General features: G+C 55.2%; 1 protein-coding gene across 2 annotated transcripts; it reads left to right on the top strand.

Annotated features, from left to right (window-relative positions):
- Window positions 1-2150: 2150 nt before the first annotated feature.
- Window positions 2151-20490, top strand: FAM20A (FAM20A golgi associated secretory pathway pseudokinase). 2 transcript variants are annotated; one of them, XM_075044226.1, is made up of 12 exons: window positions 2151-2515; window positions 9047-9231; window positions 9660-9710; window positions 10171-10249; window positions 10762-10828; window positions 11477-11565; window positions 13112-13227; window positions 13661-13841; window positions 14168-14277; window positions 14627-14708; window positions 14808-14867; window positions 17991-20490. In XM_075044226.1, the coding sequence occupies exons 1-12, from the start codon at window positions 2199-2201 to the stop codon at window positions 18253-18255; spliced, it is 1602 nt and encodes a 533-aa protein (XP_074900327.1). In that variant the 5' UTR covers window positions 2151-2198; the 3' UTR covers window positions 18256-20490. The 2 variants fall into 2 exon arrangements, with proteins under 2 accessions (XP_074900327.1, XP_074900328.1); XM_075044227.1 differs by lacking the exon at window positions 10762-10828 and having other exon boundaries at window positions 2154-2515; window positions 11473-11565; window positions 17991-20489.
- The last annotated feature ends 45 nt before the right edge of the window (window positions 20491-20535 follow it).

The raw sequence follows: 20535 nt of genomic DNA on the forward strand, positions 1-20535 counted from the left end.
CCATTCCCGTCCTGCAGACCCCAACCCGGCACCTCTGAGCAGAGCCCCTGCCCGCCCAGTGCCCCCCAAGCCTTTCCAGTACAGGCAGGACCCTAACATTTTCCCTCTTGATACCTCATGTCTGGTTTAGAGCATAAAGGAATCCGAGTGTAATCATTATACCAGTTTCATCCCCAAAGGGCACAGAAGTGGGGGCACAGCCGGTGTCCCCAGGCAGAAGCAGAACAGAGTGGGGAGCGCATCGTTTGCTCCCACTGGTCCTCGCAGGCCCGTAGAAGCACGAGCTGCTGTTTGTGCTTATGATTTTTCCGACGTACCGAGGAAAATACTTAAAACTTGGTATTACAGAAAAAAAACCCATAGAGCAAGCCGCCCCAAACCTTAAACCCAAGCTCTTCAAATATCAAAAGATGGAGCAATTTGGAAACCGCGTTTCTAAATGAGAGCATGAATGAGCCCCTGCCTTCCACAGATCGAGAGACCGAGGGGAGAGATGTCCTCCAGGTCCCTCCAGCCACAAGCCAGGCCAGCCCAGGGGATCCTCTTCTCTCGCCAAAAGGAGCATCGCTTGCTGCGGGACAGATGCTCAGCCAACAGCTCCGCTGACGCCTGTTTGCAGACCCCCAAATCCCCGATCCCAGCCCGCTTCCTAGAGCCTCCCTTTGCAGTGCTGCCTGCAAAACCGAACTCCGCTCCAGCCAGCTGAAAACATAATTGACTTTTCCCTCCTTCTGCAGTTTATTTTTTGTTCTCCCTTCAGCAGAGTGCCGGAGCCAGGCTAGTCTAGTCACGCTCCCTTTGTTTACAGCCAGTTTCTCCTCCATTTCCCTCCCTTGGCCTGGTGCTCCTCAACCTGTTCCTTACTGGGCTCTCCACGCCGCTCGCAGCGGGGCTCTCCTTCCACCCCGAGCTCCGCGGGTCCCAGCCCAAACGCATCCCCACCGCCAAACCTCTCCGAGCGAACTGCAGGGAGGAGTTTCCTCCACTTCGGGGTTGGGGTTTTGGGGTTGGTTTTTTTTTGGTAATTCAGAAAATAAAAGCGGGGTCCCACCCATGCGCCGGAGAGCATCGCAGAAGGGCTGTAAGCCCAGGTCTGGGGCTGGAACCCACCGGAGCTCTGCCCGCAGACACCCAGAGGTGTTCGGGCACCTCATCCCCATACGGATCCAGCGACTCGGCTTGGATTCCCCGAACCCCCCCGGGGCTGGAACCCACCCAGAGGTGTTCGGGCACCTCATCCCCATACGGATCCGGCAATTCGGCTCGGATTCCCCGCACCTCCGGGGCTGGAACCCACCCGGAGGTGTTCGGGCACCTCATCCCCATACGGATCCAGCGATCCGGCTTGGATTCCCCGCACCCCCTGGGCTGGAACCCACCCGGAGGTGTTCGGGCACCTCATCCCCATACGGATCCAGCGATCCGGCTTGGATTCCCCGCACCCCCTGGGCTGGAACCCACCCGGAGGTGTTCGGGCACCTCATCCCCATACGGATCCAGCGACTTGGCTTGGATTCCCCGAACCCCCCCGAGGCTGGAACCCACCCGGAGGTGTTCGGGCACCTCATCCCCATACGGATCCAGCGACTTGGCTTGGATTCCCCGAACCCCCCCGAGGCTGGAACCCACCTGGAGGTGTTCGGGCACCTCATCCCCATACGGATCCAGCGACTCGGCTTGGATTCCCCGCACCCCCTGGGCTGGAACCCACCCAGAGGTGTTCGGGCACCTCATCCCCATACGGATCCGGCAATTCGGCTCGGATTCCCCGCACCTCCGGGGCTGGAACCCACCCGGAGGTGTTCGGGCACCTCATCCCCATACGGATCCAGCGATCCGGCTTGGATTCCCCGCACCCCGCCGGGGGGCAGCCTTCACCCCCAAGCCGGACCCAGACCCGGACCCTTCTCCGGTGACTCCCCGGTCCCTTTTTCGCCCCGTTCCTCCATCCCCAACCCCCGACCGCTCCCCTCCCCGGGCCCCGATCGCCCTGCCCGTTCCCCGCCCCGAGGTGCCCGCATCCCCCCCCCCCCCCCACCCCCGGCTCCACCACTCGAGCTCCCCCGTGCGCCCTGCCCCGGGAACCGGCGACAACAACGACGACAACCGACTCCGATACCGACTCCCCACGGCCCGGAGCTGTCCCTCCCCACGGCTTCTCGGTTCCCCCCCCCACCCCACCCCCCCCACGGCGGGTCATGCCGGGCCCACGCCGCGCCCGGCCGGTGGTTTTGCTGTTGCTGGGAGCTTTGCTGGTCGCCGATCTCTACTTCCACCTCTGGCCTCGGGCTCGGCGGGAGCTGGCCGGGGGGGGCGGCCGGCAGCCGCCGTGTCCCTGCCGCCGCCCCGCCGCCGCCTCCCCGCCGCCGCCGCCGCCGCCGCCCCGCTCCCGCACCGCCTCCGCCCTGCGGCGCCTTTTCGCCCCCCCCTCGGACCCGGCCGCCCCCGCCGAACCGCTGCTGGGCGCCCGCGAAGCCCTGCGTTACTACCGGCGGAAGGCGGCTCGCTGGAACAGGTGCGTCCCGACCAGACGGCAAACAAACCTTCTCCAATATCCCCCCCCCCCCCAAAAAAAAAAAAAAAACCACCCGGGCGAATCCGCCGGGAGCCCCCGACACGGGCACCCACCGCACGGGCATCTCCTGGGCACCCCCTTCCCAAAGATCCCCTTCCCAGGCAACTCCTTGGCACCCCCTTCCCGAACATCTCCTGGGCACCCCCTGCACGGGCACCCCCTCCCCAGATACCCCCCCTGCATGGGCATCTCCTGGGCACCCCCTTCCCAAAGACCCTCTTCCCAGGCAACCCCTGGGCACCCCCTTCCCAAGCATCTCTTTGGCACCCAGTTCCTAGACACCCCCTGCATGGGCATCTCCTGGGCACCCCCTTCCCAAAGACCCCCTTCCTGAGCATCTCCTGGGCACCCAGTTCCTAGACACCCCCTGCTTGGGCATTTCCTGGGCACCCAGTTCCCAGACACCCCCTGCATGGGCATCTCCTGGGCACCCCCTGCATGGGCATCTCCTGGGCACCCCCTTCCTGAAGATCCCCTTCCCAGGCAACACCTTGGCACCCCCTTCCTGAACATCTCCTGGGCACTCCCTTCCCAGACACCCCCTCCCCAGGCACCCCCTGCATGGGCATCTCCTGGGCACCCCCTTCACAAAGACCCCCAGGCACCCCCTGCATGGGCATCTCCTGGGCACCCCCTTCCCAGACACCCCCTCCCCAGATACCCCCCCTGCATGGGCACCTCCTGGGCACTCCCTTCCCAAAGACCCCCCTCCTAGGCAACTCCTGGGCACCCCCTGCACAGGCACCCCCTTCCCGAGCATCTCTGGGCACCCAGTTCCCAGACACCCCCTGCACGGGCATCTCCTGGGCACCCCTTTCTCGGGCACCCCCTGCATGAGCACCCCAAGCATAGGTACCCTCTGGGCACCCCCACTCCGGGCACCCCCTGCACCGGCATCTCCTGTGCACCCCCTTCCCAGACACCCCCTGCATGGGCATCTCCTGGGCACCCCCCTGCACAGGCCCCCCCCGCATGAGCACCCCAAGCGCAGGTACCCACCGGGCACCCCCTCTCCAGGCACCCCCTGCACAGGCATCTCCTGGGCACTCCCTGCATGGGCACCCCCCCAGCACCCCCTCTCTGGGCACCCCTCCCGGGTACCCCCTGCTTAAGCACCCCCTGCCTGGACACGCACCCCCTGGGTACCCCCCCCAGCATCCCCAGCCCTGCTTGTGCCCCGCTTCCTGGCTCTCTGCCCCCCCCCCATCCTCCCCATCACCCCCCTCCCCAAAAACCAGCACCCCATGACCAGGCAGGGCTGAGCAGAGGGGGTTTTGCTGGGAGGGGGGTCCCTGGGGTGCCTCCCGCTCCCACCCAGAGAAGGGCACGGGGTGAGACCCCACGAGCCGCGTCCTCCCGGGATGAACACCTCCTTTGTTCCATGTCGCTTTTTCAGCTTGGGGCAGAAGGGGAGTCAGCCCCCCCCCCCCCTCACCGGCGCTGAACCCCAAAGCTGGTTCTCTGCATCCACCAGCCCTTAGGCTGGGGGACAACCGGAGTCGTCCCCCAGGCCAGACCCCCTCCACGTCTCGGTGTCTGCCTCCACGCATGGGTCTCCTCTGATCCGCGATAGCGGTGTCGGGGTGCTGGCTCCCCGATCAGCCCCCCTCCTGTTCCTGCTGCTGACTTCTCCGCCAGAAAAGGCGCAGAGGCTTTTACTTTTGGAGAGCAAGGGATTCCCAGCTCAGAGCCCTCTTCTTGCTGCCTCTCCCAGCAACGGTTGCAGGAAAACTCCCCTGTCTCCTGCTCCTGGGGTGGGACTGTCACTAACCCCCCGTGGTCCCTGCCCCGGAGGGGACGGTGACCCTCAGCACCAGCTCTGAGCATCCACCTCCTGCGCATGACCCAACTGCCGAGGGCCCCCGAATCCCCGATCTAACCCCTCTTCCAGGAGGATTGCATCCAAGCTGGAAACAGCCGGCGTTCCCCGGCATCCCCGCTCCTCCCTGCACCCCGGTTTCTTCCCTCGCGCGCAAACTGGGACCCAACAGGGACGGCCACGGTGATGCGGTGCCAGAGCAGGTCACCGCGATGCTTCTGCGCGGAGGTCCCTGCCCTGGCACCTCCTCGCTGCCCAGGTTTGGTTTCCAGCATCAAAGCTGGTCCCTGCTCCTCCCGTCACCCGTGTGCTGTTTGCTCAGCTGCACGGGCAGGATTTCCAAGCTCCCGCTTTCTCCAGTTGGATGCGTATTCCTCTTATTTCTGCGGGACTCACCCAGTCCCGGTTTCAGGCATGATTCACAGAAGAAAATGATGGGAAGCGATAATGGAAGGAACCGAAAAATTATCCCGGAGCTGCCCCGTGTGCTCGGCCGCAGTCACCCCTCCGAAGCTCGCCCCTTGCCCGAGTCAGTCTGGAGCAGGTCGAATCCTTCTTCGCATCGCTTGAAGTCCACGGGCGGTGGGTTTGGGTTTCCTCAGGACATGGGCCACGGCCAGGCTGTGCCACGGACCACCAGCTGCATCTTCTCGGCGCTGAGCAACGCCTCCTGAAGACATCAGGATTTGGGTAGCAAGATGGATGTTTCCCAAGCGAAAGCCCGCTGCGGATGGGGAATTTGAACCCAAGCAGCTCACGGCACCTACTCGATGGCTCCTTAAGCATCACCAGAAGCCCTGAGCACCCAGTGCCGAGCCCTTGCAGCAGCGCTAGCGTTACGACCGTGCCAGCCTCACCTGCAGGACAGCCCCGGCTATTTGGCAAGAAGTCTGCATTCCCCGACTTTATTTACTGCTTTGTTTAAAGGTGCTGTTTGCAACGAAGCCGTGGTTGCACGTTGCCTTTTGTTCTGAGGTTTGGTTATGATGTGGCCAGCAGGAACGCTGTGATGCCATTTGCCCTTGATTGACTTTGCTTTGCACCTCCAGGAAGGAGAAGGGAGGCAGAGTTGATTATTCCTCAGTCACTTTGAAATAAAATATATGATGCTCAAAAGCGGGTAAAGCTTTCAGAGAGCGTGCACAGGCCGAGGTGACACACAACCTCCCCTGCCGTTGGCGCTGCAAATTGAATATATAATAAGACAGCACTTGCCGGGGCTGATGCATTTTGTAAGACCGTTGATTTGCTGCACGCATGGAGGAGTTTCTGCCTCACCAGAAGCACTGCAGAGCCCACGTCCACTCCGATGTGGTCGGTGAAAGAGCCGTCCCTATAATTGCCGAGAGCGAAGGGCAGCGTCCTCTGTGGGACCCAGGAACCCATGGCTTTCTCTCCCAATCCATAGGTTTAGCGAAGCCGCTGCCGTTGGTGAGGACTGAAGATGGTGCTGTGGGTGCAAGGTCCACGCCAGCTCTCACCGAGCTGTGACCACGTCCGCCACCGGGCAGAAGAGGGTCAGAGCTGAGTGTCCATGGCCATCGTCTCCTCGCCTGGGTGACGGCACGTTTCTGCATCACGCGTAGGTCTGACCGGTGGCAAAGCAGCTTCCAGAGCGGCAGGATGCTCCTCTGGAGTGGAACGAGCTATCGCTTAACCCCGGAGCTACAGCGCAGCGTGCCTGTCTTCATTTCTGCAGCCAGATGGACATCAGCTGGACCGGGGCTCTCTGCCAGCTCATGGAACAACGCCAGGATACGGCCCCTTTCGGATACCCGCGACCAGGGGAGCACAGCAGCCTCTGTGCTACCTCCACGCCGCTCGCTGCGTGCTGCCCGCTGCCCATCACCGGGCTTCTCCCCAGCGCTTCAATTAGACCCAGGAGTCTGATTGCAGGATGCAGAACCAGCTGGAGAGACTGATGGGGATGCAGGAAAGAGCTGGAGAGACTGATGGGGATGCAGGAAGGAAACAGCAAAAAAACCATCCACACCTCTTCAAAAGCAAAAAAAAAAAAAAAAAACCAACCCTTAAAAACTCTGAAGCTTATTTTTATCATTGAAGGAGCAGCTTTAAGACACCGAACTCTGTAACTGGCTCAGTGCCGGGGGAGACACGGGGCGAGTGAACACCGGTGGCCTGCGCCCAGCATCACCCCACGCCGTGCCCCGTGCAGCCCAGTAGCGAGCTGGCTGAGCAGAGAGCTAGGGCAACCCCGGGGCTATTTATAGCAAGGTAGAAATGAACCCGGTTTTTCTATCTTTATGTCTTTTGCAGAGATCTGCTCTTCCAGGGAAATATTTCAGGAATTCTGAAGGAAACGGGGAGGCAGAGGGAGCTGTATTTTGGGTTATTTAAAGGCTGGAAAGGGGCTCGCTGGCTCTGCAGCAGCTCACCCCGGGGCAGGGACCATGTGGGCGCTGGGCTGGGAAGCAGCCACCAGCCAGGAACTGCCTCCCCTTGCATAACCGCTGCATTTTTTTCCCCATCGGTAATCTATTGCTCACTGCCACCCCGAGGGGGGAACAGCCTGTGTGTATGGGAGGCAGGAGAGCAAATATGGTAAAATATTTGGGCAGCTTCCCCAGGGAAAAATCCTGAGTCATTCTTCTAAATTATACTGGGGTCTTTCTTGTCCCCGGCAAGGGGGTTAAGGTTGTGACTTGCCCACACAAGACCTGGTGCGTGGCAGCACGCTGGAAGGTCGAGGCAGGTCCGCCGGAGCCAAAAGCATCCCGGGGCCACATCCTCGAGCACGGCCTGCCAGCCAAATCTACGGACAAGTCTTAGCATGCTCCCCTGTCCGCCTTCTCCCGACTCGGGGGGGAGCTTCTGCCTCCTTTGCTGGTAGCCTGAGCAAAGAGCCGGACCAAGAGAGAAATGCTCCGACACCCTTCTTTCTGACCACGCACTCGTGGACTTTGCACTGTAGCTGACCCGATCCAACTAAAAGGCAAACAAACTGGGAGAGGGGACAGGCTGCTCTGATCCGCAGATATGTCACATCTCTCCGTTTCCTAGAGTTTTTTTTCCCCAGGACGTTACTGAAATGTGTCCCTCGCTGCCAGGAGGGTTCATCCCTTGCTCATGGTTAGACTGGACTAACCACACTGTTTAACCTGCTTGGATGGAAAAGGATGATGGAAAAAAAAACCAACCGAAACCCAACTCTTTCCTGCTGGTCTGAGCAGGGAAGAAAAAAAACCAGCAATGCCCGTGAGCCCTTTCCAGCCACCAGCACCAACTCCTTGGCCCAGAAACGCCTCGGTGCGTGGTCAGCACCCGCTTGCTGCAGCCACCGCTGCAAGCCACGCAGCGTGGCAAACCCCGGCAGAGCCACTCTGCCATCCCCTGCCGTGCCCACGGATGCCCGCACACGCTCCGCTCTCCCACCACGCTCTCCTCCCTGCTTTCGGTTTTGTTTGCATTGGGAAAAAAATTTAAAAATTCGGAAAAAATCAGGAAAAACTAAAGGCAGGCAGGGAAAAGTCTCCTTTCATCTTTTCTGTTTCCCAGAGCATGTTTTGCTAAGGGTCTGGTCTGGGTCTAGTGAGGCACGTGGCACCTCCCTCTCTCCAGCCGCTCCATCCCAGCCTTCGTTAATGCCCCACTCATTATCAGCCCCCAGCTCCTGTTTTCTTTCACGGATGTGTCTTGGCACTTTCAGTGCAAACTGAACTTCGTTTTCCCTTTATCAGGACCGGCTACTCCGTACATGGCTCGGCTGGCGTTAATGAGAAACTAACGCTCTGTCCTCCACCGGGTGGAATAAGTGACCTTTCGATTGCAGTTTAGCAAAGCGTGGGTCCCAGCCATGGAGGTCTCAAGGTCGAGGAAAATGCTGATCAAGTGGGGAGATGGGTTTGGGTTATTATTGAACTTGGGAGGTTCGTTTGGCTCCACCTGCCAAGAAAGGGCTGGGTTCAACCTTGATCTTAAGAGATGATGGACAGGACACTGCCGGATGGCCTCATCACATCTCTGCTCACCAGACTGAGGGCTGTGAATCTGGTCATGGAGATGATTTGTGTGATTTTTTTTTTTTTTTTTTTTCCCTGCCTGGGACCTCCAGCTTCCAGCTTTCCTCCAGAGGAAAAAACTCTGTCAGAGGTGTAACGACCATAAAGACAGTCCTCTGCAGAGGCTCCCTTGGACAAGACCCCGTTGTTCTCCTGGGCTCTCCAGACACCTCACTGAGCATCAAGACCCAAGTTATCTGCTGTCACACCACATCCCCTCCTCAAATCTGGCCTGAAGCTTGCAGTCCCTCCAGGAAGCACTTCACCCATCCCATAGGCCAGCTCTTGTGTTGCTAGAGACGCGGTTTAGCTCCAGCTGTGCCCTCACACCCCTCCTGGTCCTGGTGGGGCGAGGAGAAGACAAGAGAGTCCCTTGTGTTCCCACCCGAGGCTGCTTTCCCAGGGCTTTGTAGAGGCAAGAAAGCGACACAATTTGTGAGATCTTTGACCGTCTCAGCCATCGCTCCCTGCCTCAGTTTCCCCTCGGGTAGCACCCAGACTGCCTATCCACCCCCTGCCCCCCAGCTCTGCTCCCCAGCACCCTCCCCACTCCCCAACAGCCTCTGGGCTTGGAGCATTAAGGGTTTCCATCCCGTGGCTCATCCTCATCACCCCGTAACCACTCTTTTCCAGGAGACACAAGCTTTACAGGGAAGAGCTCAACCTAACCTCCCCGGCAGCACCGCTGCCGCTCCGGCCGGAGGCCAGTTGGCTCCAGTTCCACCTGGGCATCAGCCGGGATGGGCTCTACCCGCGCTCCAGTCCCACCATCAACAGACTCCTCCGGGACATGCAAGACTTCACCACTATCAGTGCCGGTAAGCACCCTCCTGCCACGGCGATGGGGCCATTGGGAGCTTCATGGGGTTGGGGGGCTCCAGTCCCCCCAGGTCACATTTGCAAAGAAGGCAGGGGCCGTCGCTCGCCGGAGGAAGCCCCGAGCCCTTTGCCGGCTTCCCGGCAGGTTTTGTGCTGTGTAGTTGCCATGCCCTTACCTTGAGACGGGAGGAAGGATTTGGCTGTAGCCCTCGATCCAGCGTTTTTTGGTGCCAGCCATGCCGGGGACCCATTGCGTGGCAGTTTAATCCCAACAGACTGCCTCGGCTCCCCGCTCCAAGGGGACTGCACCCTTCGCTGTGCACCGCTGGCAGCGCTCCCCTGCATGCCCAGTGCTGGGAGGGGGGGGGGGGGTCAGAAGCAAAAGCTTGAGCCCGGTGGGGTCTCACCGCTCCTCCTGCCCTTGCAGACTACAGCCAGGACGAGAAAGCGCTGCTGGGAGCCTGCGACTGCAGCCAGAGTGAGTGCGACGCTTCGGGTCCCTGCTCTCCCCTTGCCCGTTGTCACTTCAGTTGAGCCCAATGCCCAACTGCTCCACCCTAAATTCAGCAAGGGAAATGTAAAGCCAGGCAATGCCAGGCCCTTCTCCCTCCAATTAAACCCTGCCACCCCAGCAGAGGCTGGGATGCAGGTGCCGGGACACCAGTACGCCACTGGTTTCTCCTGGGGGGGAGGAAAAAGTCCCGCAGAGGACATAACAAACGGCTGTTGGGAGAAGTGCCGGAGGAAAATCTCCTCTATGGCACTGGGGAGAAGGAGAGAGGAAAAAATAACAGCAGAAGCAGAGGGTCGCAACTGGAAGGAGCTGTGGGATGCGCTCACCGGGGTGGAAAGCTGAATCACGCCGGAGCGCGTAACCGGTGCTTCACCGCGCGCCGGCGAGGCTTTCCAGGCGGCTAACGTCCCGTTTCCTCCCCAAGTCGTGAAGCCCAGCGGCGTGCACCTGAAGCTGGTCCTCAGGTTCCAGGATTTTGGGAAAGCCATGTTCAAGCCCATGAGGTAAGGCACAGCGGCAGACCCTCCTCCCCAAGCCCCCCCCGCCGGCGTATCCATGAACCGAGGAGCCCCGAGCGAGGGGTGCGAGCATCCTTGGCAAGAACAGGCACACCACAGCCGCGTCTTTCCTCTCCTGCGCTCAGCTACCTCGACAGCTGAAAAGGTTTAATTATTATTGGCTGTTCGCACCATCCCAGACACGCACGGATAAACACCATGTTCCCACACTGCTTATTGACATTGGAAATTTCTCGGTTCATAGATACCAGACGGCGAAGGACCTTGGGACACTTGTTCTCCTGAGAGCTTTGCTGTTAGGGACTGCCCATTTCTTCTTCTTCCCCAGCTGACTTTGTGCTTTACCTTGTTTCTCCTCGGATTCCCCAGAGTATTTCCAAGAAATAGCCATCAGTCCCGGTCACCTCAAACAGGAGTTTTAAATTGCTTCTGCACTTATTTGTAGCCCCTTGGGACTCTTCACATTTATTCCCCCTCACTTTATTTTCCCTACACAGGCACGGCAGCTGGCAGCACGCCGACTCCGATGGTTTGCTCATCCGGAAAGCAGCCAGCTCCTCTCCTGTTGGTTTCCATCTACCTCTGCCCGGTGTCCGGGGAAAGCATCCGTGCATTCAGCTGAGCCAGGAGGGCTCAGCATTGCCTGTGGGCTTTCCTGCGATATACAGCTGCTTGGGAGGCTGAGCATGCAAATTCACAAGCTACACGTATTGGAGCACTGTGTGACAGCCCGAAAATGAAATTAAATGAGCTGCTGTTCCCATCTCAGGGATATGACAGCATCAAACCTGAGCTCTTCTCTGCCTCCCACGGGGACATGAGAAGTGCAGCATGGCCTCTAGCATCCCCCGACGTTGTACCCACCTAAAATGCTGCCCTAAATAAGCGGGTCTAAACTCCGACACAAATGGTTTTAAAGCCCACAGTCAGCCCTCCTGCCTCCCTCGCCCACCCGGCACCGAGACGGGGCACGAGCGCTGCTCCCTGGCACAGCCGGCGATGGTCCCGGCTCAGCACCGGGAACTTTGGGTCCTGGGCTGGGCATCAAGCGCTGCAGTTGTGCCCGGTGGCCCTGGCCATCCACGGCCGTCCCCAAGCACACCCTGCTTGTTCCACCACTTTGCGTCCAGGCTGCCTGCCAGCTGCCCACACCGGTGCCTGCCCGCACTGCTGTGCTTGGTTAAGTTAACCCCTTCGCTCTCTCCCAGGCAGAAACGCGAGGAAGAGACTCCCGAGGACTTTTTCTACTTTGTCGACTTCCAGCGGCACAACGCGGAGATCGCCGCCTTCCACCTGGACAGGTAGGAGCTTGCCGCGGCGTCTGCCCGCTCCGGCTGCCAGCACCCCGTCCTCTGCCCCCGGGGAGCTTTGGCACGAGAAAAACCGTGCTGAGCCCTACAGACCTGCTCAGCCTTAGAGAAGCGATCGCTTTGCAGCACCCTTTCGGGAGAGCCGATGTGTTTTCTGGGGATGGGGTGGCTCTGGCTCTCGTCTGAAGCCGAGGGGTCAGCTTTGCCTTGGTCGCCGCACGAGAACAGGCTGGCAGGTGAAGTCCAGGTTACGAACGGGTCAGGTATTCGCCTGGCCGTCACACGGCCACACGCAGGGGGTCCCCGCCGTGCATCGAAGTGCAAAGATTGAGCTCTGGCCGCAGCCTGGATCCCCTCCCAGCGAGGGAGTCACAAGCTCAATCAGCAACCAAGGCGTGTTTTATTAGATTGAGATAAACCGCAGCGATGCGGTTTCAAGCCCTCAGCTAATGAGCAATTAACCTGGCACCTCTTCCCAGCAAGCTTTGTATTTAATAAAATCAAAGATACCCTTATTAGAAGAGGAGGGCAGCAGCCGCCTTCCCCTTGATGGGATGAGTATTGAACATCAAGGAGAAGTGATCCCTGATGGGGGTCTCCAGGTCTCACGCCCAACTTATAAGATAAGCAGGACTAGAGTGTAAGTCCTGGAGCTCAAACTCTCCGCAAGGGAATGAAGAGAGCTGAATTCCCTTTCCAGCTCTGGCCCTACATCACTGCGGTGACTCTGCTTGACTCAGCCACTATCCGCCTGCACCTCAGCTCCACCGCCAGAAAAATGAGGCCGGACTGCTTTTCTGAAGTGCTTTGTGGTTTTTAGAGCTGAAAGATGCTAGATGAAAGCAAATGATTTTTTTTTTTTCTTTAAATATTGCTCAATAAGTAACAAGCTAAATCCTGTTTTGTGCCCAATTCTCAGAAGCAGAAGGCATTAGCAAGGAGAAAAGCATAGCATTAGCCGGTTCACCCCGTGTTACTGACTCAGCAATCAACAGCAGCTTTGCACTCATTGACATGAATGCCTTTCTGCCCCAGGCCCTGATTTTTTTAAGAATATTTGAGATGAACCAGCTGGGCATGAGAGCCTCTGAGTGGGGTGATGCCTCTTCACCTCCCACTGTCTCAGCCGTGTTGTACCAGGTTCAACACATCTTTTCTCCACGTCAAACCCAACATCATAGAAGGGCTCGAAGGGCTGTTCTGGCTCCTGAAAGAGCCAGCTTGTGCGCGAGGGGATGGGAGAAACCGGTTAGGGAAAGAGACAGGAATCCTGGAGAACATCCAGAGTGTTCCAGGCAGCAGCTATTAAAATACCAAAATCCGAACTCAGCCACGTTTTGGTCCAGAGGGTGAAATGATCCTGGCTATTTGCTAGAGAGAAGCTGGGAGAAAAAAATTCCACGTGGGTGCAGTCATCAGAAGGCCCCTGGTTTACCAAGGGAAGGGACGAGAGCAGGATCTGCTGTCCCACCTTGCCAGCCTGTGCAGTAACGTCCCTTTGCACCGCGGGCGCTGAGCAGCTGTCCCTTTCGTGCAGGATCCTGGATTTCCGGAGGGTGCCACCCACCGTCGGGAGGTTGATCAATGTCACCAAAGAGATCCTGGAGGTCACCAAGAACGAGATCCTGCAGAGCGTCTTTTTTGTCTCGCCAGGTAGGCAAGCGCTTGGCTGCCACAAGCTCGGATTAGACGTGTCGGTCCGTGTGGGTGGAAGAGCAGGGTCTGGATGCAAAAGGGGCCGGCAGGACTCATGCTATCGAGCAGAAATAAAATTCTTGGCTGAAACATGCACAAAGACATGGTTACGGCAGAGGCGGCCCTCAGCCTCCAGCTGGAATCATCTGCCAGATCTACTCGCCTGCCCAATTTTGCCCAACCTTTCCCCTAGCGTAGGCCCAAATCCGTCCATCAGCCAAAACCCAGGTATCATCCGCGATTTGGCAGTTTCACGTCCATGATGCGGTGACGTATGCCGCACCATATGCAGGCACCATCGTGCGATGGAGAAGAGGTCGGTCCAGGCTCCCTTGCAGTCTCCCGCAGATCACAGCTCCTTTACCCTTTCTCCTCTCTCTTCTCCTCCCAGCCAGCAACGTGTGCTTCTTTGCCAAGTGCCCGTACATGTGCAAGACCGAGTACGCGGTGTGTGGGAACCCTCACCTCCTGGAAGGGTCCCTCTCCGCCTTCCTGCCCTCCCTCAACCTGGCACCGCGACTCTCCATCCCAAACCCATGGATCCGCTCCTACTCGTTTGATGGAAAAGAGGAGTAAGTGGGTAAATGATGCTGCTTCCCATATCTGCGTTGCAGGGAGCATGCGGGAAGGAGAATGAGCGGGGTACAGACACACGTACCGAAATTCTATGGCCAGGCAGAGGAAGGCCAAGGTTCAGAGATTGCCCGTAATTAGTCTAATAACTCTTGATGCCTGAGCATTGACTGGGTTTGACTGCCAGTCTCCTGCGTGCACAAGGAGGGAGATTTCAGTCCCCCTGCTCTCCATCTCTGCACAGGGGACCGGCTTTGGGGTGCTGGTGGGACACAGCAGCAGCAACCACTGAGTGCATCTCCCGCTTCTCCTCCGTCTCCTGCAGGTGGGAAGTGAATCCGCTCTACTGCAACACAGTGAGGGAGATCTACCCCTACAGCAACGGCAACCGGCTGCTTAACATCGTTGACATGGCCATATTTGACTTCCTAATAGGTACGATGAAAGGGGAAATAAAATTCCTTCCTTCCGTGGGGCCTTCAGCATCAGTCTGTCTTCCCTCCCATGCCACGGTGTTTCTCAGAACCATCCCTTCTGCTCCAGAGACAGTTTTGGGAAACTGCTGTCACCCCACAGCCAGCCAGCACAACCCCTCCTGATGTGCAGGCGAGGGGGAGCCCCCAGCCCACCCCAGCAAGACGAAAGCAGCAGCTCTGACCATCTCAGGCACTTCCAGCAAGATAACAAGTATATCACGCAGATCTGAAAGAAAATGTAGGATAGTTTAGAAAATTACTTGGTCGCGTGCAAGGGAAACTCTTTTCCTCTGTCTGCCCTTTAACAGGGAACATGGACCGTCACCACTATGAAATGTTCACCAAGTTTGGGGACGACGGCTTCCTCTTACATCTGGACAACGCCAGAGGGTGAGGCTGTGGGAAGACATCGGCGACGGGGGGGGAAGGTGGTGGGCTAAAGCTCTAAAAGCACTAAAGCTCTGCGCTCTCTGCTTACCCCCCCTCCAGGTTCGGGCGTCATTCCCATGACGAAACCTCCATCCTGGCCCCGCTCTCCCAGTGTTGCATGTAAGTGCCAGCTTCATCTTCTTTCCCAGACACGTTGGTGTTCCCACCATGAGAGACTGGCAGCACTTACTGCTGGAAGTCACCCGGGCTTGGCTCCATCCAGCAGAGCAGGGAAAAACCCCCCACTAATCCCAGCCAAGGGGGCAGGCTGGACACTGGAGCATGGGAATCACAAGTTGTCCCTGAAACAGGGATTAAGCTTCTACGTCAGTTAAGAGCATTAAGCCGCGTTGCGCTGCAGCCCGCTACGGTGTCACACATCTATCCTTCCTGGACACCTTCCCGTTGAAGCTAAAAGGACTTGCAAGCATAAAAGCTTTCCCTGACAGACCAGGAGACATTGTCCATTGGATCGAACCCTTCCAGAAGTGCCTACTAGCATTTCCCAGCCCACCAACATGAGGTGCTATCAGCCCCGTGTGTCTGACATGAAGCTCAGACATCTCTATCCAAAAGCCTGGTAGAACTTTGATACAGTTAATCAGGTTTCTTCTTCCCGTGGCATTAAGGAGAAGCTCATAAATTTTACTATTTGAATCCTATCTTCCCCCTTTATTAATTCACATAAATCATCAGCTGAAAGTTAAATTTAAGAGATAGAAAAAGCTGCTCTTCCCTGTGGCTTCTCTTTAGGAGATGCCTAACCTATTTCCTCGCTGTAGCTGCTCCATCTCAGCCTTGGGCTGTTAACTGAACTCTCTCCCCCTACATTTGTATTACTGGATCTAATTTTAAGAACTGTTATTTGCACCCAGTGAGTCTTTTCATTTATAATTGCAGGCTCGCAGTGAATCCTTCTTTTGAACTCCTATTTTGTGCAGTTTAAATTAAGTCTGCCTCTTAATTTGGCCTGCATACAGTAATATCCACAGGTCAGATCCTTCCTGTTCTTCCAGATCCACCTCCCACAAGCTCTTCCTAATTTATTTCTCCTTGTAAAAGGCAGTGGTAAGAATACCTGTAAGTCACACCTTGTAATTAGCCAACTAGGGCCGAGAACAAGCATAAAAACAACTCGTGTTGCCCAAGGGAGACACACAAAACCTCATTTCCCACAACAGCCAATCCATTCGGAGTGCGGGAGCAGCCAAAAACGCTTGGAAAGGAAGAAAAAAAAAGGTTTATTTGAGTAAGCACAGAGGCCACAGATTTCAGCCTGCCCTGACCAACTAGCTGGACTCAGCTCACCGAGTCACCTCCTTGTTCCTACATGAAATTAAGCCACGTACACCTTAGCAGGAACAAAGTCCTCCAGCCACTCCAGACGAGAAGGACCACTCAAACCGCGGCGATGCTGAACAACAGGCTGCTCGCTTGCCTGTTCAACACGTTCATCTCGTTCCCAGCCGAGTCCTTCTCCAAGTTTGGCTTCCAGCAGATTTAAGTCTGGTATTTTTAGCTACCTTTCACAGCTCCCCCACCAGTCCTTGTCCCACACGCTGAAGTCTGCTGCTCTCCTCTCCCAGCCTTGCTCCGAGTACAGTAAATGGCACAGATACAGCCAGGCAGCAAAAGATGGGCTTTTTTCTGAAAGGGCCAAAACCCTCAATAAGGCACAGATAGGCCCGAAAACAGCCCCCAGTTAACCCGGCACATGTATCTTCTTGGCTGGTGAAGTCCCGAGAAGGCTCTGGGTCAAATCTTCGACAATTCAGTACAACAGCAGGGTTACAACCGCCCTGCGGGAGAGGAGCAGGGCCAGCGGCAGGATTCCCACCTCGCGCTCCTTTCCACGTTCCCCATTATTTCTTGTGTAACCGTTAAAGCATTAAATAAGCCGTTCCTCGCAGGGTCAGACCATCCCGTTCTCCACCTCCAAGCCCTGTCGCTGTTCGGACCAGAGCAAACACAGCTGGTGTTTACCCGCAGCAGCTCCTCAGAGTCACCCCTTGCCCAGGAGGAGAGCGCACATGCTCTCGTTTGCCGCAGTTCGCATCTGCTCTGTGCAAGGCTTTCTCTGGCAGCAGCAGCAGAACCTCACAGCCATGCTCCGGCAGTGATTTAAAGCCTCATTGCCAGGCTTAGCACTTGATCAATTTTTTTTTTTTTTTCAATTTTTTTTCTTTTTTTTTTTTTTTTTTTTTTTTGGTAGGAATATTAATGCAAGCCTGGCAGCAGGCAGCCAGGACAACAGCCACAGTTTAAGTCGCCTACCCAAAGCCGTGCACCTCACTCGGCTGCTCCAGAACGCTACCAGAACCTGGTGCAATTCAGCAACATCTCAGCCAGGCACAGCAGCAGCAACAAGCCTTTCTGCTGGCATCTGAACAGCATGTGTCCTCTTAAGAGCTGCAGAGAGCCAGATCGCTGTTGCCAGTCGATGCCCTGGGTAAATAACAGGCATACAAAGGCAAATTCTGGAGCTGGTTGAAATGTTTCTGACTACACCTTTTTCCATCTGAAAATTCTGGCTCAGCTAAATAGGAATGGCTCCAGGAACATGGACTACTTTGTTTCCAACATTTAAGGAGCAATAATTAAAACCACCGATTAATTTCAGTATTAGAGATGCTAAAGTCAAAACACTTTTGCCGAGGACTAAACAAATGATTTCAGAATACTTAGTTTTGTTCCTAGAAGTGTTCCAAGACTTCATCCCACTTTCTGTCAAAGGGAAATAATATTTAAATCTCAGTACCTCTTAAGGTGAAAAGTCACAGTTAAAGCTGTTCCAGGGAATACTCCCTCTTTTTGCTCAGAGTTTTGACAGATCTTTTTTCTCATTCATGCCTCTTCATTTTACCTCGCCCTCTGCCCCCACCCTATAAATATCATCCTGGGAACATGGCACCACCCTGCAGTAATCTGGGGAGCTGGGTCATCTCTGACTCAGAGAAAAACCACTCATTACTGAGAACTTCTATCATGTTTTTCTCTCTGATGTCAGAAATCTGCAGTACAAATACTCTGCAGTCTGGAAAAACAAAGGAAGAAGCAGAGGTTTCTGCAAACATTTTCATTTCCTTCAGAAAGGGAAAGCTTTTGTTCCAAAGTTCTTTGTCAAGCATCTTCACCCATCTCTGCCCTCCCTCCTTCCCCTACTACCAAGGGGCTCAGACAGCTGGTTCTTGCTAGGATACCGCAAGAAGTTTGCATTAAGATGTCCGATTTCTTTTTTTCCAGAATAAAGAGGACAACGTTATTACGACTCCAGCTCTTGGCTGAGCCCGAATATCGGCTCAGCGACATGATGAGGGAATCCCTCCTGCAGGACCGCCTGGCACCGGTCCTCACCGAACCCCATCTCTTGGCTTTAGACAGACGGTTACAGCTTATCCTGAAAGCTGTGAGAAAATGCATAGACACTTACGGAGAAGCCAAGGTGGTGGCCAACGACACCACGCAGCCCGAGGCTCCTGCATCTGACAGAGTGAAGCTGACCACTTAAAACAGTCCTTAACTTATGCTCAGAGGTAGGGAAAACCCCTGCAAGGCAAGCGGCAAGGTTTAATAGCTGGTAATTTCCATCTACAAACACTTGTGGAGACAGAGGGGAAACTCTTCAGAAGATCTTCAAGAATCACACTGGGCTTCTATGCTGGGGACCCAACCAAAGCTTCTGGGCTTGGCCAGTGTGTCGGTAAGTTGTGGTCTGACCGCAGCAGACCCTTACACCCCAAACACCAGCTCTCTGGTGGAAAAGCAGCGATCTCCTGTTCTGTAGTTGGTCATGCCTTTGGGAGAGCGGGGGAACACATGGCCGTTGGTTTGCTCAACCTGCACATGATCTCGGTCTTGCTAGTGAAAGACACAAACTAGATCCAAGGATGAGGCTCGAATAAAGAGATGCCAAGAGCATTTTCCTCTTATTAAGGCTCTGTTCTGTAATCAAGACTGTGTATTTGAGAAAAAGAGCAGTCTTACTTCACAAGGGCAGTACCTGCCACTGAGACAAGGTAACACGTTGATTCAGCGTGGTCAGACTGAAGAGCGTCTGTCCAGTACTCACCAGCAAGCCTGCCCGTTGCCTCCTGGTCTCTTCAGTGGTGATCAACCCACACCACTCTGATCTGTGCGTGTCATTCAAAAGCCCACTGCTTCACAGGGCAGTAAAACCAGATCTGCTTTTTTTTTACCTGCCTCATGGGTGGAAGAGCCAGTTTGGGTTACGGGAGAAAGGCAGATATGTGTTGCCTTTGAACCCAAGGCAGGGGGTGGGTGGAACCAAAACAAAAGAACAAAAAAAAACCCAAAAAGCAAAAACCCAAACTGCTCAGAGGCATACAACTATTTACAATTCAAGAAGCCACCCACTTCTGGTGAAAACATTTTGCCAAAGTGGAGGGGATTTATCTCAGGTCATCTCATAGCTTTACAATCACTTAAGTTGTCAGAATTCCCTGGGAAATAGAAATGGTATCCTGCCCCCCCATCTCTGTGCATTTTGAGGAGATGAGGAGATGCAATAGAAACTGGAGACCAAAAAAGTGCAGGCAGAGACTTATCGTAGATCTTTCAATTTGCAGTTTTCCCCTTGCCTCCCAACGACAAGGCTTAAGAATAACTTGATTGCTGAAGCTCCCTTTAATAACTTTTTCCTTTAACTGTTCAAGAACAATTGCACTGAACCTTTTGGCAGCCTAGGGAAAGTAGTTGAGAACTTTGTTGATAATTTATCATCCTTAAAGAAAACAAACCAAAAAACCCCAAAAAACACCACAACCAATCTATTAGAAGCTCATTCTAAACTAACCTTTAAGTTAAACCAAAAACATCTACAGCACTGCAGACTTTCTGGAGGAGAATGCTAAAACCATAGCCCAAACGTAGTCAGGCAGCAGTTGTTAGGTTCTCAGCGAGCTGCTGCACCTACCACTGGCTCACTTTTTCGTGGGCTGGAATTTTGCCCAACCTAAAGGGAACTCGGTGACGCTGGCAGCAAGCGCCTGATCATGCAAGGAAGGAACAAAGCTTGTTTGGCCACAGCTATCGTTTTTCACAGGGGACTGTGCTGACATTTAATTCAACTCCACAGCAATTCTACAATTGACTACCTGTCTCCACACTGTAAAACTACAGGAGAGATGGTAGCTGTAATTTGTTTGAGTATGTCCCTACAGGTGCCTATCCTGTTCTTTTGTACGTTTGAGGAAGTTTGGAGTGTTTCTACTCAGCAAAGACTCCTCCAATATTCTGAAGCCACAAAGGTTAGCAAAAAACCCCCACAACCACCCAACCAACCAAAATTACAACCCCACACCATGCTCTTTCAGTTTCTCTCAACCTGTGATTCAGCCATCTCCTTCCATTTCCAGCTTTCACAAAAGCAAGGTTTTAGACAGTCTCAATCAAACAAACAGAATTTTCAACGCTGGTGGGCTTACAGACCTTTTTACTCTTGTGGACAGAGAATGGATGAAAATAAAGGGATTTAACTCACTCTCAGCATGCACAGTGCAGCAGTTATTTCAGTACAGGACGCTCTATTCCCAAAGTTGTATCTCCCTCTACCGGTGACTTTGTCCGCTTGCCACACGTGACAAGCCCAAAATTAATTCGATTGGTGTCACGGAAGGGTTACTGTTGGCTGCTTGAACAGGAAGAACATGGCAACAGAAGATAAGTTTAAAAGTACAGTTATAAATTTGGAAGTGGAAGTTTTAAAGTTTCATTTTAGGTAATAAAAAAGTTTTCAGCCTTTTTTTTGGTCAAAAGGATGGGGGAAAGG

Source organism: Buteo buteo, chromosome 13 (genome assembly GCF_964188355.1).
Source record: "Buteo buteo chromosome 13, bButBut1.hap1.1, whole genome shotgun sequence".
Taxonomy (NCBI): Eukaryota; Metazoa; Chordata; class Aves; order Accipitriformes; family Accipitridae; genus Buteo; species Buteo buteo.